The 13728-nt window shown below is 38.6% G+C and overlaps 1 protein-coding gene across 3 annotated transcripts in view; it reads left to right on the plus strand.

The window, feature by feature from the left end:
* Nucleotides 1-2928: 2928 nt before the first annotated feature.
* Nucleotides 2929-13728, plus strand: part of Sec22a (SEC22 homolog A, vesicle trafficking protein) — a 66598-nt gene continuing 55798 nt past the window's right edge. For all 3 annotated transcript variants that reach the window (XM_005386526.2, XM_013515189.1, XM_013515190.1), the window contains exons 1-2: nucleotides 2929-3035; nucleotides 9190-9390. In XM_005386526.2, coding sequence (XP_005386583.1) covers nucleotides 9209-9390 — 182 coding nt within the window. In that variant the 5' untranslated portion in view covers nucleotides 2929-3035; nucleotides 9190-9208. The remainder of the gene's footprint in view (nucleotides 3036-9189; nucleotides 9391-13728) is intronic.

The following is a 13728-nucleotide window of genomic DNA, read 5'->3' on the forward strand; positions in this document are numbered from 1 at the left end:
CTCCAGCAAGCAATCAGGGGAAGTTTTGGGGGCTCATCTTGTTTGTTTTCTTTCTTTCTAGGATAATGAACTTACTTTGCCTGAACGGTCCAATGCCTGAATACACTTGTTTCATAGATTTGGCTTTCTATTGCTTATGGTAGAAGATTTAGTTTGATGGTAATTACTTATGGCCATATCACACTTAACGTCTGTTGTAGTCAGAGTTTGCAAGGAAAAGGAATTAATATACGACATATAAGTTATAGGATTATTTTATAATATTCACCCAAGAGTCAAATGCAAAAGAGTGCAGGAGATCTGTCCACACACTAGAGACCCAAAGAATCCAAGTGAGAGCCTGGATCCCATGACAATGTCCTACACGATCCAGCTGAAGACCTAGAGCCCATGGAAATGTCCACCATGGGTCCAACTGGAGGCATAGAGCCCACAATAATATCTCATGCAAGCCTGTTTGAAGGATCTGCACTGGGAAGGCTCAAAGTGGAAGCTAGAAAGTCTGCACCAGCAAGATAAAGGATCTGTGCCAGCAGGTTGAGGGATCTGCACTGGAGCCAAGAAGCAACGCTCAAAGTAAGAACCAGAGACCCACCCACCCTAAAGAATCCTAGTCATCCTCAGCAACAGTGAGGTCCCAAGTTCCTCTGCTGACAAGAAAAGCCAAGTTCATATCACGAAAGCCAGTGTGACAGACTTCTCCAGGAGGATCAACAGCACACACCTTTCCTTCCAGAGCCAGGAAGCAATGATGCTCAAAGTAAGGACCAGAACCCCCCAAAGTGAACTGCAGCCATCCTCAGTGACAACGAGGTCCTGAGCTCCTCCAACCATGAGAACTGCATAGTTCATATCAAAAAAGCCAGTGCGGCATGCTTCTCCAAGAGAATCAACAGCCCGTTTCTTCCTCTCCAGTTCTCCTTTTTATGTTATTGGCAACAATCCTCAGGCGGGCCCTCCACACCCAGCATCATGCCGATTCACTTCAGTTGGGTGTTACAAGTTGACCACCAGTTGTCAATCTACCACAACATCTTTGAAATACAAACCTTCTATTGAATAAAACACACTGAAAGTTGCATAAATAATAGGCATACAGTTTGAAGAATTTTCATTAACTGACCATACCATGTAAGCAGCACCCAGATGGAGTAAAAGAACATTAGAACTTCATAAGTCCCCTAGTGTTCTTTTTCAAATATTAATAGTACTACTTAAGGTTAACCAAAATTCTGATTTCTATAACCTATAGTATTTTGGTTCTTGAACATATTATAAATGGAATCATGTAGTATGCATGTTTTGTGCCTGACTTACTTCACTCAGTTTTGTTATTATGAAATTCAATAGTGGTAAGTTTATTCTTTTTCCTGTATTCTACTATGTAAATATACCAAAATTCATTCATCCTATGAACATTCTTATACACATACTTTTTGATGAACATATGAATATATTTCTGTTGAATGTATAGCTAGGAGGACTGGAATTGCTGGGTTCACTTACTCCAACAACCACCAAATTTCTCTAATTAGTTGAGATCTGTCTTCTGAACTCTAGACATATTTATTTAAACCTGAATGACATTTCCATTTATAAGTATCTCAGATTTAACATATAGCAAAACATTTGCTCCACATTCTTTGTTCTCTGAATCAGTAAGTGGCTTAATTCATTTAGTTACTGAAGGAGTCATTCTTAACACTCCTCTTCCCTTGACCCTTGCAAGCAAACCAATCCATTATTAAGCTTCTTGGATTCGGTCTCTAATTTATACATGTCTTAAACTTATCCACCTCTTTCTGTCTTTATTGCCATTTCCCTAGTTTAAGCTGTCATCATTTGCGGCCTTGACTAATGTAACCGTCTCTAAAGGGGCTCCCAGTAACCTTTCTTGCCCTCTTCCATTGTGAGTTTTAACAAATGTAAATCAGATCCTATTTAACAGTCTTTATTAGCTGCCCATTGACCTTAGGATACCTTACAAGTGAGAGTCTGGAGCCTATAAAGTGGCCAATTAGAGCATGCTCTAGCCTTGTCTCATTGCAGCCCAAGCTTATTCTTGCCTCCTACACTCCAGCCACACAATTTCCTTTCAATTTCCAGAACATTCCAAGATCTTTCATGACCCAACCTCACAGATGATTCCTTGGTCTCAAACATTCTTTAAAGTTCCTTAATATGCCTGAAACTTAAAAGATACTTTTTTTTTTTTTTGGTTTTTTTCTGGTACCGGGAACCGAACTCACGACCTTGCGCTTGCCAGCCCCGCAGCTTGAAAGATACTTATTCAGAGGGCTCTTCCTTGACAATCCAAAATTAATCCATCATGGCACCCACTGGTCTTTCTTCATAGTATTGTTCACCATTTATATTTACGTAACAATTCATCCTTTAATGTCTCTTGCTCCTATTACACCTTCAATTCAATCGAGTGTTCTGTTCGCTCTTATAATCCGATGTCTGTCACAGCGCTTGCTGCCTGGAAGACACTTAGTAAATGCTTGTTTAATAATACAGGGCCATGAAAACGCTGGGAGGGAATATGGGGACAGTATCTGGCCCTTCTCAGCTAAGGTTACTTTCTTTCTAGGGTTGATGGCAGAGGGGGCAGGTCCTTTTCTTGCTCGTCCGGAGGAAGCTTTTCCTCCTTCCTTAAAGTGCTGGTTTTAGAGCTGCGTGTGAGAGAAAAACTGTCTCCAGATATAGAGCTGTAGGTGAGGGAGAGTAGCCTCATTTCTGAGGGACAGCACCGTTCCATCCCCAGAGGACAAAGCAATCTCTCGGCGCAAGTGCGTGACAGCCTGCCAATCTCTCTTGGAGGAGGTGGGACTAAGGTGGGCCCCGGAAGGGGGCGGGTCAGCGAACGCTTCCCACAGAACCTGATTGGTCTGGGCCGCTGAACGGGCGGGGGCGGGGCTTGACTCCTGGCGCCAGCCACGTTGGACGCGGGGCATCCCTGCCTAGAGGCCACTCCCGGCCCCACAATGCACTGCGAGGCGCGTCACTCGGAGCGGCCCGTCCAGGCTCGACAGGTACTGCCCGGCCCCTTCCAGTCCTCTTCCCTCTCTGTTCAGGGTCGCTGGGACCCCCGGCTGGCCGCTGCCCTCGCTCTGCCACCGCCTGTCTCGGCCTGCCCAGGTCTGGAAGCGAGGCTGTGCCGAGGGAGCCGGATGTAGTTGGGACCGCGGAGTTCTAGGGGGGCGGGCAGGGGAGGACTCCGCCCCCTTCTCCTTGGGTCTGTGGGACGCGCGGGCGGCTCTTCCCCCTTGTCAGCCGCGCCTGGTACGAGGCAGCCCGAGCAGGGACGACTGAGGGAGGGGACCGTCGCCCTGGGCTGCCAGTGGTTGGTGGTGGGCACTCCCTGGCCCCAGATGTCAGAAGCACAGGGTCCACCTCGCCTGTTAGAAGACCCTAGAGAGCTTGAGGTGGCATTTCCTATATACTCTAGGCAGGGTAGGACTAAACCAGGGGCGCACCATGTGTTTTGTGGAGGATTGAATGCGTGTTGAATCCAGAGACTTGCCCGCGCTGCCTCACGGAAACTCCTTGAGGCCCTGTTAGGGGCACTTTGGGAACGAAGTGGCCCAAAAGAGACCTGAGCAGTTGGCTCGACAAGTGGAGTTCTGCGAAAGAGAACTCCGAACCCTCGCCGACTGGAATCTCTCTGGTAGTAAAAACAGCGTTAGAATTTTTTCCTGCTGCTTAGTTTCCTGGATCATTCCCTTGGGGTAGATGGAGCCCTTCAGAACCAGCTCGCCTATGCCTGTTCAGCTAAGGTAGAGCCCAGTCCAGAGCCAGAGTGTCAGCCACCACACCGGACACGCTAGGGTCCCAGTTGATAGGTGAAACAACCACTTTTTAAAACTCTTAAGTCACATTCCATACCACTGGTATTTGTTCACATTCCAAGCTTGTAAGGAATTAGGCAGTACCTTAAATCTGCCACCTGTGACCATTCCCTAAATTAATGGGACATCCAGGTATTTCCTATGTTGAGAACCATCGCATCAATTTATTCTTTTTAAGTGTGTGACTGATTGAAATTTAAGTATATTGTCTGTTGCTATACGAAAAAACCCCATGTCCTATCAAAGGGGTGAAGTGATTTTCCTCTCTGTATTTGTGTTAGAAGTTTGGATATATTGAGAAGCAATGTCTCATAGGGTTGTTAAGATTAGTTCTACATTTAAACACGTACTTGCTAGGTTAGGGATTGAGCAAATTACTTAAACTTTCTGGGCTTGAATTTCCTCATAGGTGAAAGGAAGCTAGTAGTACCCACCAGACAGGTTATTGGAAAGTTTAAATGAGGTAGTGTGTAAAAGTGCCTCGTTCAGAGAGGGTAATCGATAAGTAATATGAATAGCAAATGCTGAATACTGTATACTTTTAGTATATTAGAAGGCAGGGTTAGGTGGTTTAGATGATCCTATGAGGGAGATTCTATTTACTATCAGTCAGGGAACCCTCTCAGCTACTATTTGTAGCCATATGTTAAGGTAAGGAGGCTGAGGTTTACGAAGGCAAAGCTTGCTGAAGATTACATGGCTGGTGTGTGGCAGAGCCTGGATTTGAACCTGTGCAGCTTGGCTCCAGGTTTCCTCATCTGTAAAGTGGAGGTTATGCCTACCGTCTGTGAATTATGTTGGGGACTGACACATTGCACATGTGTTGGAGGGCCTATTCCTAAGTGTGAGTATAGGGCTGGGGATATAGCTTAGCAGCACAGTTCCTGCCTAAGTGTGAGTATAATTCCACCCTGAGCCAGAGGTCTTAAAATACTGTGCAGTGCAAGTGCCCATACTAGGAGTACCAAAGACTGCTAGTGAAGTAGGGGGCATAGGCAAAGCAACGGAGTAAATTTTGGTTTTTCTTGGTACGCTTTTCCCTTTCCTTCTTTACACAGTCTGCCCCTATTCTGTATGTCACAGTTATAAAGCCAGGCCCCAAATTAAAACGTCTCACAGATCTCAGCTAGCACTTTTAATAAAATAACATATACCAAGTTAGTGTTTCCGAAACTTTGTTTGTTTTTGTCTTTTTGAGACAGGGTTCCACTATGCAGTTCAGCTGGCCTTGAACTCACTTAATAGCCCAGGCTGGCTACGAACTTGAGGCGGTCCTCCTGCCTTAGCCTCCCCAAGTGCTGGGATTGCAGGCATACCCTACCCTTGGCCTTCCCAAACTTTAATAACCATCATATGTATAATAATTTTATAAGCAAATGGACATTTTTTAAAAACCTTGAGATTTTCCCATATGCACTTTTAAAATGAAAATTCTTCTAAGTTAAATTAGGAGAAAAACCTAGTACTGAAAAGCAGATCTCACAGATCTTACTGAAAATATAGGGCAAAAGTCAGTTAAAGATCAATATTTGACAAATACAGTAAGTACAGGTGATGTGCAGATAAGGTAAGAATTCTGAAGGTGGTGCTTGCATGATTGAGGTTTGGGAAATGGTAGATTAAAAGGAAATGTAAGTGATCCCAGGATAAAGTATTTTTTTATCTGTAAAGAGAGAATGAAAGCCTTTGGCTGGTAGATATAAAAATTATATTTTGGGTTTTATTACTTTTTGAGAGATGACTTCCTGATGGCTCACGCCTGTGGTCATTATCTGACAATCTTCACAAGGTGAGGGCTCAGTGCCTTGTTATCTTGGATTTAAGAGATTGCTAGCTATCTGGTTTGCCGTTGTGTGACTTTATTTTCCTCAGCCTTTGTAGATCTACCCTAGATTCTAATTTGGGCTTTTTCATCCAGTAGTTGTTGGGGAAAGGAAATATAGACCACTACTCCCATTGCTTATGAGTTTTCTGTTATTGTTAAAGGTAAGGGTAATATTTTCTGTGTTAAAAGTGAGGACTGCTGGCTTAAAAATTCACATGTGGTCCTGATAAGATTAAAAACAAAACTAAAAAAACCCCAAAACTAATACCACTCCCACAGCTTCCCATGCAGTTGTTGTAATCTTTGCTTTCCATAGCCACTGGTTCTTCCTTGGTTTTCTCAACCACTACTATCTGGACTTTTACCCTAGCTGGGTCTTGGTATGTATAGTTTCTATTTCTACTAGCACAGTCCAGATGAGATTAGAGACTTTTTGGTTTGAGTTTTGGAAGAAAGTAAAAAGAAAAAAATGGGGGTAGTATGTTTACTGTGTGATAGAGAAGAGACTACATTTCCTAAAATGATTGGAATCTGTCTAGCAGTTGGTTAAAACCTGGTATTATTCACTGTTTATTCATCTCAGTTTCTTTTATTTCCGTAGATTTAACTGATTTGGTGTCTACCTTTTTCAACTCAAAAATTTTATCTACTGATAAATAGCAACGGTCCTTAGACAGCCTTTTAAGGATCATGACAGGAAATATAACTGCTGTGTTTTGCTTTTGGTTACCAGCCTAAAGTGTGTATTAGAAATATCTGAAATGCAAGTTTGTTTAACTAGTTTTCTGTTTAGTAGAGTGGCATCCAATAGAGCCTGTGTTGTATTTACTGTTTTCAGTTGAATTTCTGTATTTTGGGAATGTTATTTCTTGGAACAGAAACTATGTAATACCTGACATAATACCTAATTTATGGTAGATATGCAATTAATGTTGGGACTTATGGGTTGGTTAGAACAAGTTTTTCTTAGCATATATTTTTAAGAAATATAAGTCATATCTTTTTGTCTTTCAAGTCATTCAGAAGAGTAACTTTGAAGACTGTGTGAAAGTTTGTAAACTATAATAAATTGTATTCATGATAAGCTCCTAGAAAAATTAGGCATAAAAGAATACTGTGAACCTGGCAAGCACAAGGTCGTGAGTTTGATTCCCAGTACCAGAAAAAAAACAAACAACAAAAAAAAAGAATACTATGAAAAAGAACATTTAGAACTATAAGTCATACCGTGCCCTCACATTAATCCCCAGAATGGTCATACTTCTGAAAAGACAATAGTTTTATATTTAAATATAAAGATAGGGTATACAGATATTTTCCTCTTTTTTTACATTTGGGCTAAATGTTACCATTATGGTTTAACAATTAAATAAAATTTTAAAAGAGGAATTTATGATATAGAGTGTCCCACCTTTCTTTTGATACTTTTTAAAAGACAAAAACAAAACTAGATGAATGGGGAGAAGAGTGCTGATTTGGATATATAATACTAAGATTTTAATTTGAAGATTTCACCATAGTGAAAAGACTGGTTTAATTTGCTGCTGTGTTTTTCCCTCTTTTAAATACCTGCAGGAGAAAAATGTTAGAGGGTAATGACATAGTAATGCCTAGAGATTCCTCCCCTTTCCTCATTAAAAAAGGAAAAGGATGTAATAAATGTAATGCTTTGCTTTATTAGTTGGATTTGTTTTTGTTATCAAATTGGTTACTACCATGAATGGACAGTCAGATTTAGACTTCATATAGCAATGAAAACTATCAACTTCTGATTTACAGACTCTGCACCAATTGGTTTTCTATGGCACTTTTTGATGTATTCCTCATTTTTTTCTTTTTTCTTTTTTGGAATGGGATAATATTGACCTAGCTTAAGTGGGCAGGTGAAGATTAATTTCTGAAATAATACTATCTCTGAAAAAAGCCTATGAAAGCCTATCAAAATTTTTAATTTTTACCAATTATCTTTACTGCTATGGTAGTAAAGAAAAACTTAGTGATACTGCACTCTGATGGCCTGACAGAAAACAATCCCTTAATCTCAGGTGATGAACATGTTATAATTCAATGGTTCAAAATATGGTCCTAAGGACAGTAAACATAGTAATCACCTCGGGAATTTCTTAAAATTGAAGATGCTCAGGCCCCACCCCCCAGGTGGTAGGGTCAGAATTTTGGGGGTGAACCTAGAATTTGCATTTCTAATCCCACTTCCAATTTCTTACTAAGTTACCCAATTTGTTTCGGAATCAGGCCTGTGAAATCCTTTCATCTGTTGTAAAGCATGATCAGAATCCCATAAAATTGTCCAATATGATTTACTTTTTGGTGAGAAGATTAAGAACAACATTAAAGCCAGTATTCTTTTAGTTTTACAATTTACAGTGTGTTGGATAAAAATTATTTTCTGATTATGAAAGTAATATATAATAACCTTGAGACATTCCTGGGTAAATGGATGCACATTGAGACCATACTCTTAAGTGAAATAAATCAGACACACATGTGTAAACACTACATTGTTTCCTGGCATGAGAAACCAAAATTGTAAATAAGGACCAAAATGTGTAATAGGTATTGTGGAATAGGAAGAAAATGTTCAAATGGGAAGCAAAAATTTAAAAAAAAAAAAAATAAGAAGGAAACAATGGAACCTAAAGCTTTTGTAAATGGGGAAGAAAGGAGGGGTTGAACAGAGGGTAGGGAAATGGCAAAAAAAAAAAAAGAATCAAGTTACATCATGTACAGGTACAAATTTTCTGTGTTGAATGTGATCATTATTTATATCTAAAATGTAGCAATAACATGTGATTGAAAAAAGGGAAAGTAATGTCCTTTGTAGAATATTATGAATTTATGAATATTCAGGAAATTATAAAATAACAGTCACTCAAAATACTCTTTCCTGGATATAAACATTATTTTGATTTTGGTATCTTTCCTATATCTCTCCATTTTCTCCTTTTTCTTCATTTTTGTGAAAAAATATTCAATTTTTGTCTTTTTGAAAAACTTAATATATTAGCATTTTTCCACACTATTAAACTTTTTGTCATACACATAACTACTAGTTGCTGCATGGTATTCTGTCATATGGGTATACTATAATTTATTTAATTATCACCCTACTGTAGGATTTTTAGATTGCTTTTAGTTATCCTAATAATAGAATATCACTTTAGATTTTTTTTCTCTGGATCTCTGGTTATATTCCTCTGAATAGGGTTAGATATTTAAATTTACTGAAGTCTGTGGTTATACATGTTTTTAAACCTTGCCAAAATTGCCAGATTGTTTCAAGAATGATTTTATAGCAGTTATTACTTTGATGTACACTTAATGAGAGTGCCAGACAGAAGCAAGTATTGTTTTAAAAGCTAATTTGTCAAGTGAAGTCCATATGCCATTGCTTTAATTAGTATTCCTTGATTACTAGTACATTGAACATTTTTGCATATGCTTACTGGCTTTGAATTTAATTTTTATCTAACCAAGCTATTCATTTTGTTTTAGGTCCTCTCTGTGGGTTGAAATGTCTGTGATTTTGTCTGCCTCAGTTGTTCGTGTCAGAGATGGACTGCCACTTTCTGCTTCTACTGATTATGAACAGAACACAGGAATGCAGGAGTGCAGAAAGTATTTTAAAATGCTTTCAAGAAAACTTGCTCAACTTCCTGATAGATGTACACTGAAAACTGGACATTATAACATTAAGTAAGACTTCAATGTGTTCATTAGAATCATTTGCCTAGTGGTTGTCATTTTAGTGAAGTTTAAGTCATTATAATAGAAATTAGTGTTTGATTAGTTTAGGAAAACTTGTTCAAGTTAATAATCATGTTGTTTTAAACTTTACTAGTCATCATGTTATTAGTCCTTTTGCAGTTTCCCTGCATTTATATCTGGCTTTAGAAATCTATAGTTTTCAGATCACAGATATTTCTTATAAGTTGCTCACTAGGCATTTATTGGATATTTTACTTACCTAGGATTGTAGTAGGCAAACCATGGTGGAAATATAAACATTTATGCCTGATACCATCCCTCTAAGAACTAAAGAACCTTGTATTCTAGTATGTAAAACTGACTGGGTGTGGGTTTAGTCCCCAGTACCACAGTGGATGGGGAGTAAAACTGGATAATGTGCCAGAGTGTGACTTTGTTTGAGATATGTTTAAGCAGAGACCTAAAAGGAGTCAGTTATATGAAGGGTGCTATGGATGAAGAACAAAGCTAAGGTAACAGCCAGTGGAGAAGCCCTTTGACACAAACCAAGAAATGGAGGAGAAAAACATTGCTGCCGAAGCATTATGGACAGTCAATAGAGTGCCAGAAGTTGAGGTTGAAAGCTAGGGACAGGGCAGCCTTCTAGGCTGTGGTGAGACTGTTAATCTGTTGAGTGTAATGTAGAACTGCGGGAAGCCATTGGGGAGTTTATAGATGGAGAGTTACATGATTGATTTTGGCTTTGAGTAGATCATCCAGAGTGTTTTGAAGAATGGATTCTCAGAAAGAGGAAGCAAAGAGCTTAGGAGACTCAGACTTTCAGGTAGAGGTGATGATTGTAATTTGAAATAGGGTGATAATGAAGAGAAATGGTTGGATTTGGCTTTATTTTGGGATTAATACCAACAAATCTTCCTAGTGGATTGAAGTGGAATGTGAGGGAAAAAGAAAAAGAAGTAATTTTGGCCTGAGGAACTGGACACATAATGAGGCCGAAATGAGTAAGGCTAGAGGGCTTAAGTATGCTTCACTGGTAAAAATCAATAGTTCTCTTTGACATGTTAAATCCAAGATGCCCATTAGACACCTACCAGCGTGATCAGGTAGGCAGATGGATGTATGAGTCTGAAGTTTAGCAAACAGAACAAGGATTTAGGTTTGTGAATCAGCGTATGGTTTGTAATTAAATCCATGGGAATAGATGAGACCTCTGTGGAAAGCATACATATGAAACGATTAGAGAACAGTTAACTTATGAGCCATGTGGTGCTGATTATGCATACAGAAGGAAATATAAGAACAAAGTCATAGTTAATAAGCAGAGGGCTTCATTACTGAGATGAGATGTGATCCATGTCCCCATGAATAAATAAGATTTGGCTAAGACAGGACTGAGGGCATCCAGGTGTAGGGAGGAGAAGCAAAATAAGGAAAATATGCTACTTAGCATGGTAGATGCATTAATCTGCTTGGCCTGGTGTTAGTGGATTATGATTAGGGATAGCTGTGAGAGGTGTGATAATTAGTTGATACATTACATTCCAGGTTGCCCTGAAATTTCATATTGAGGGAGTCCTCTGTGATGTAATAAGTTATAGGAAGTTACTGATGCAGGTTTGAGGAAAGTGATGATTAAAAAACAACTCTGATTCTTGTGGCTCCATGGTTCCCACCAGTCCACATTCCCCCTACACAAGTTAAAAATTCCTTATTGTGGGTTTTAAAAAAAGTTATTCTATAAGCATATTTGTGTGCTCTTTTGTCCTGGTTTATTTTTCTTTTCATCATGTATAATTTAAATCCAGCACTAGTTTCTAGCATCTTCAACAATTGTCTCCACTAGGATTTTTTGTTTTGTTTTGTTATGTTGTCTTTTTGAGACAGGGTCTCACTACGCAGTTTAGGCTGGTGTTGAGCTCACTTTGTAGCCCATGCTGGTCTCAAACTCACAATAATCCTCCTGCCTCAGCCTCCCGAGTGCTGGGATTACAGGCGTGTGCCACAATGCCCGGCTCCACTAGAATTTTTATATCTTGGTTTGTGTTAAACAGAAGTAATATATTAAGGAAAATAGATTTAAGGGAAACTTGTGAAACTTAATGTATTGTTTTCAACCAGTTAATTTATTGAAAGGTGATGCTACTATAGTTTCTAACCAGCAGCCATTCTTTTGTTTACAGAATGTTGTGATTTTGTTTCTTGATTTGCTCTGTACTAGTAGAACAAGGAGTGAAATGGAAAGTCTGAGGAGAGAGATAAAGCAGAGAGCTCAACTTATTGGAACATGAAGTAGGAAAATAAAAGTGCAAATAGAAAAGAAAATGCCAAATGGAAAGATACTTCAAATGCCTATGATCCCGGCTGTCTAGGTGATTGAAGCAGGAGAATCACAAATCTGAGAACAGCCTGGGCAACTTCATAAGACCCAGTCTGAAAATAAAATAAAAAGGTCCAGAGAGGTAGCATAACGATAGAGTACTTGCCTAGAATGTTCAAGGCTCTGTATTCAGTCTCCAATACCACAAAAAACATGAAAGAATGAACATGATCCAGACCAATCGTTGGACAAAGGGAAAGAAGGAGTGAAGACAACTAAAGCCTTGGAATTGAGCAGAATGGTAGTGTTGTTGTCAGAAAGGAGGTCTTCAGAAAGGATTGACTGTAGAGGTGAGGAAGAAGAGAGATAATGAAGCTTCTGTTGGTCATTTTCACTGAAGTATGACAAGTCTGTCCAGTGGAAATGGGACAGACATTTTGGAAGTATTCATGTAGATGTTATTGAAATTATGAGGGTAACACTGTTCTCTGAGTTTAAGGGGAGGTCTAGAATAAAACCTTAGAGAATGTCCATAATTACATATTTAGATCACTTGAGTAATGATAAGATAATGCAAACTTACGTTTAATGGGATTTCCAAGGGTTGAACTAGAAAATGCCTTGATGGTGATGGCATATTAAGATATGATGTCTTAGGCTAATTCTATTTTTTGGAGCAAAAATTCAAAACATTCAACAAATTTAAATACTAGGCTCTTGTAGTACTCAGGTCATTATTTTGAGTTTTAGTTGTTATCGAATAATGGTATACCAGATGTCAGAGTTATATAGGAGCTTGGGTTAAATTCCATATTAATTCCAGTAGGTATCATGGACTTAAGCAAAACAACTTGTATATTTTTTTATTCCTCTGCTTTATTTTCTTAAAGTAAGGGAAATGTAGTAAAAATTTAACCCTCCTCTAATTCTGCTTAATTGTGAGTTCTAGATTTTGTATTATATTCCATCTTATTCCACAGAAAGATTTGAGGCAATCTGCAAAATAAATAATAATAATTCAAGAGCAAGTAAATGAATCAGATGAAAGAAATATAAAGGTAGGATAATAAAATCATGTAACATTTCCTTCTGAAGTTACAGACTAGAGTTCATTCATTACTTAGAAAAAGTCTGCAAGTACTGCTCGGAGTTTCCTTGTAACCAAAACAAAGGAGGATAATCAGTAGGATCAGTTACAGGACTTAGCATCCATCAGATAAAAACATTGTTTTTCATATTACTAAGACCTGGTATACATAAAGAGGGATAGCATTTGGATAGCATTTTTCCAGAAGCCACAAGAGTGAGCTTTTTATGATTTTTCGTATATTCTTTAGTGTATGCAAGTGGTGTGGTGTGAAAAGAAGTTTGATGAGAGAGTTTAGGAGTGGGATAAATCAGGAGAGGTCTAATCTGGCCTGGTGCAAGAATACAGTTCAGATATTTGAAAAGGAGTAGATTACATGGTTTTTACAACCGTACACAGAAAAACCTCTGTGCATATTGTGTTTGTAGCCAAAAGGATTTGTAAAACAGAATTTTTAGTTTTAGTTCCTGTCAAGAACTTGGGTTTCATATATTTTCTGTTATTGATAAGAAATCTGATTAGTTGATTTTCTATGTATTAAAGTTTTTATAGTATATGACAATGAATGTAGTCTGAAATATATGAAATTGGGAATTTGTGTTAGCTTAGAAAATTTGTCCTGTTAACTATTTAAAGTTTCCACGTGACAACTGTTTTTTGTTTTGTTTTTTTTTTTAAAAAACTCATGGATTTGAAGTAGCAATGTCACTGCAGCTGCCACCAGGCTGCCCCTTTGCTTTCTGGGCATATGCAGTGCCTTTTCTTTCAAAGCCCGGCTTATAACTTGCCTTCTTCCTCATTGCTGCTACAACATGTCATTTCTCTAGTAATCTCAGTTCTTTGGCAGGCTTTCTATAGAACTTGTGTGACTGCTTTTTTCATCATGTATTAACATTTCTTTATTTTACATTACTCTTTATAC

This window comes from Chinchilla lanigera, unplaced genomic scaffold (genome assembly GCF_000276665.1).
Source record: "Chinchilla lanigera isolate Chin_1 unplaced genomic scaffold, ChiLan1.0 scaffold00026, whole genome shotgun sequence".
In the NCBI taxonomy this organism is placed as follows: domain Eukaryota; kingdom Metazoa; phylum Chordata; class Mammalia; order Rodentia; family Chinchillidae; genus Chinchilla; species Chinchilla lanigera.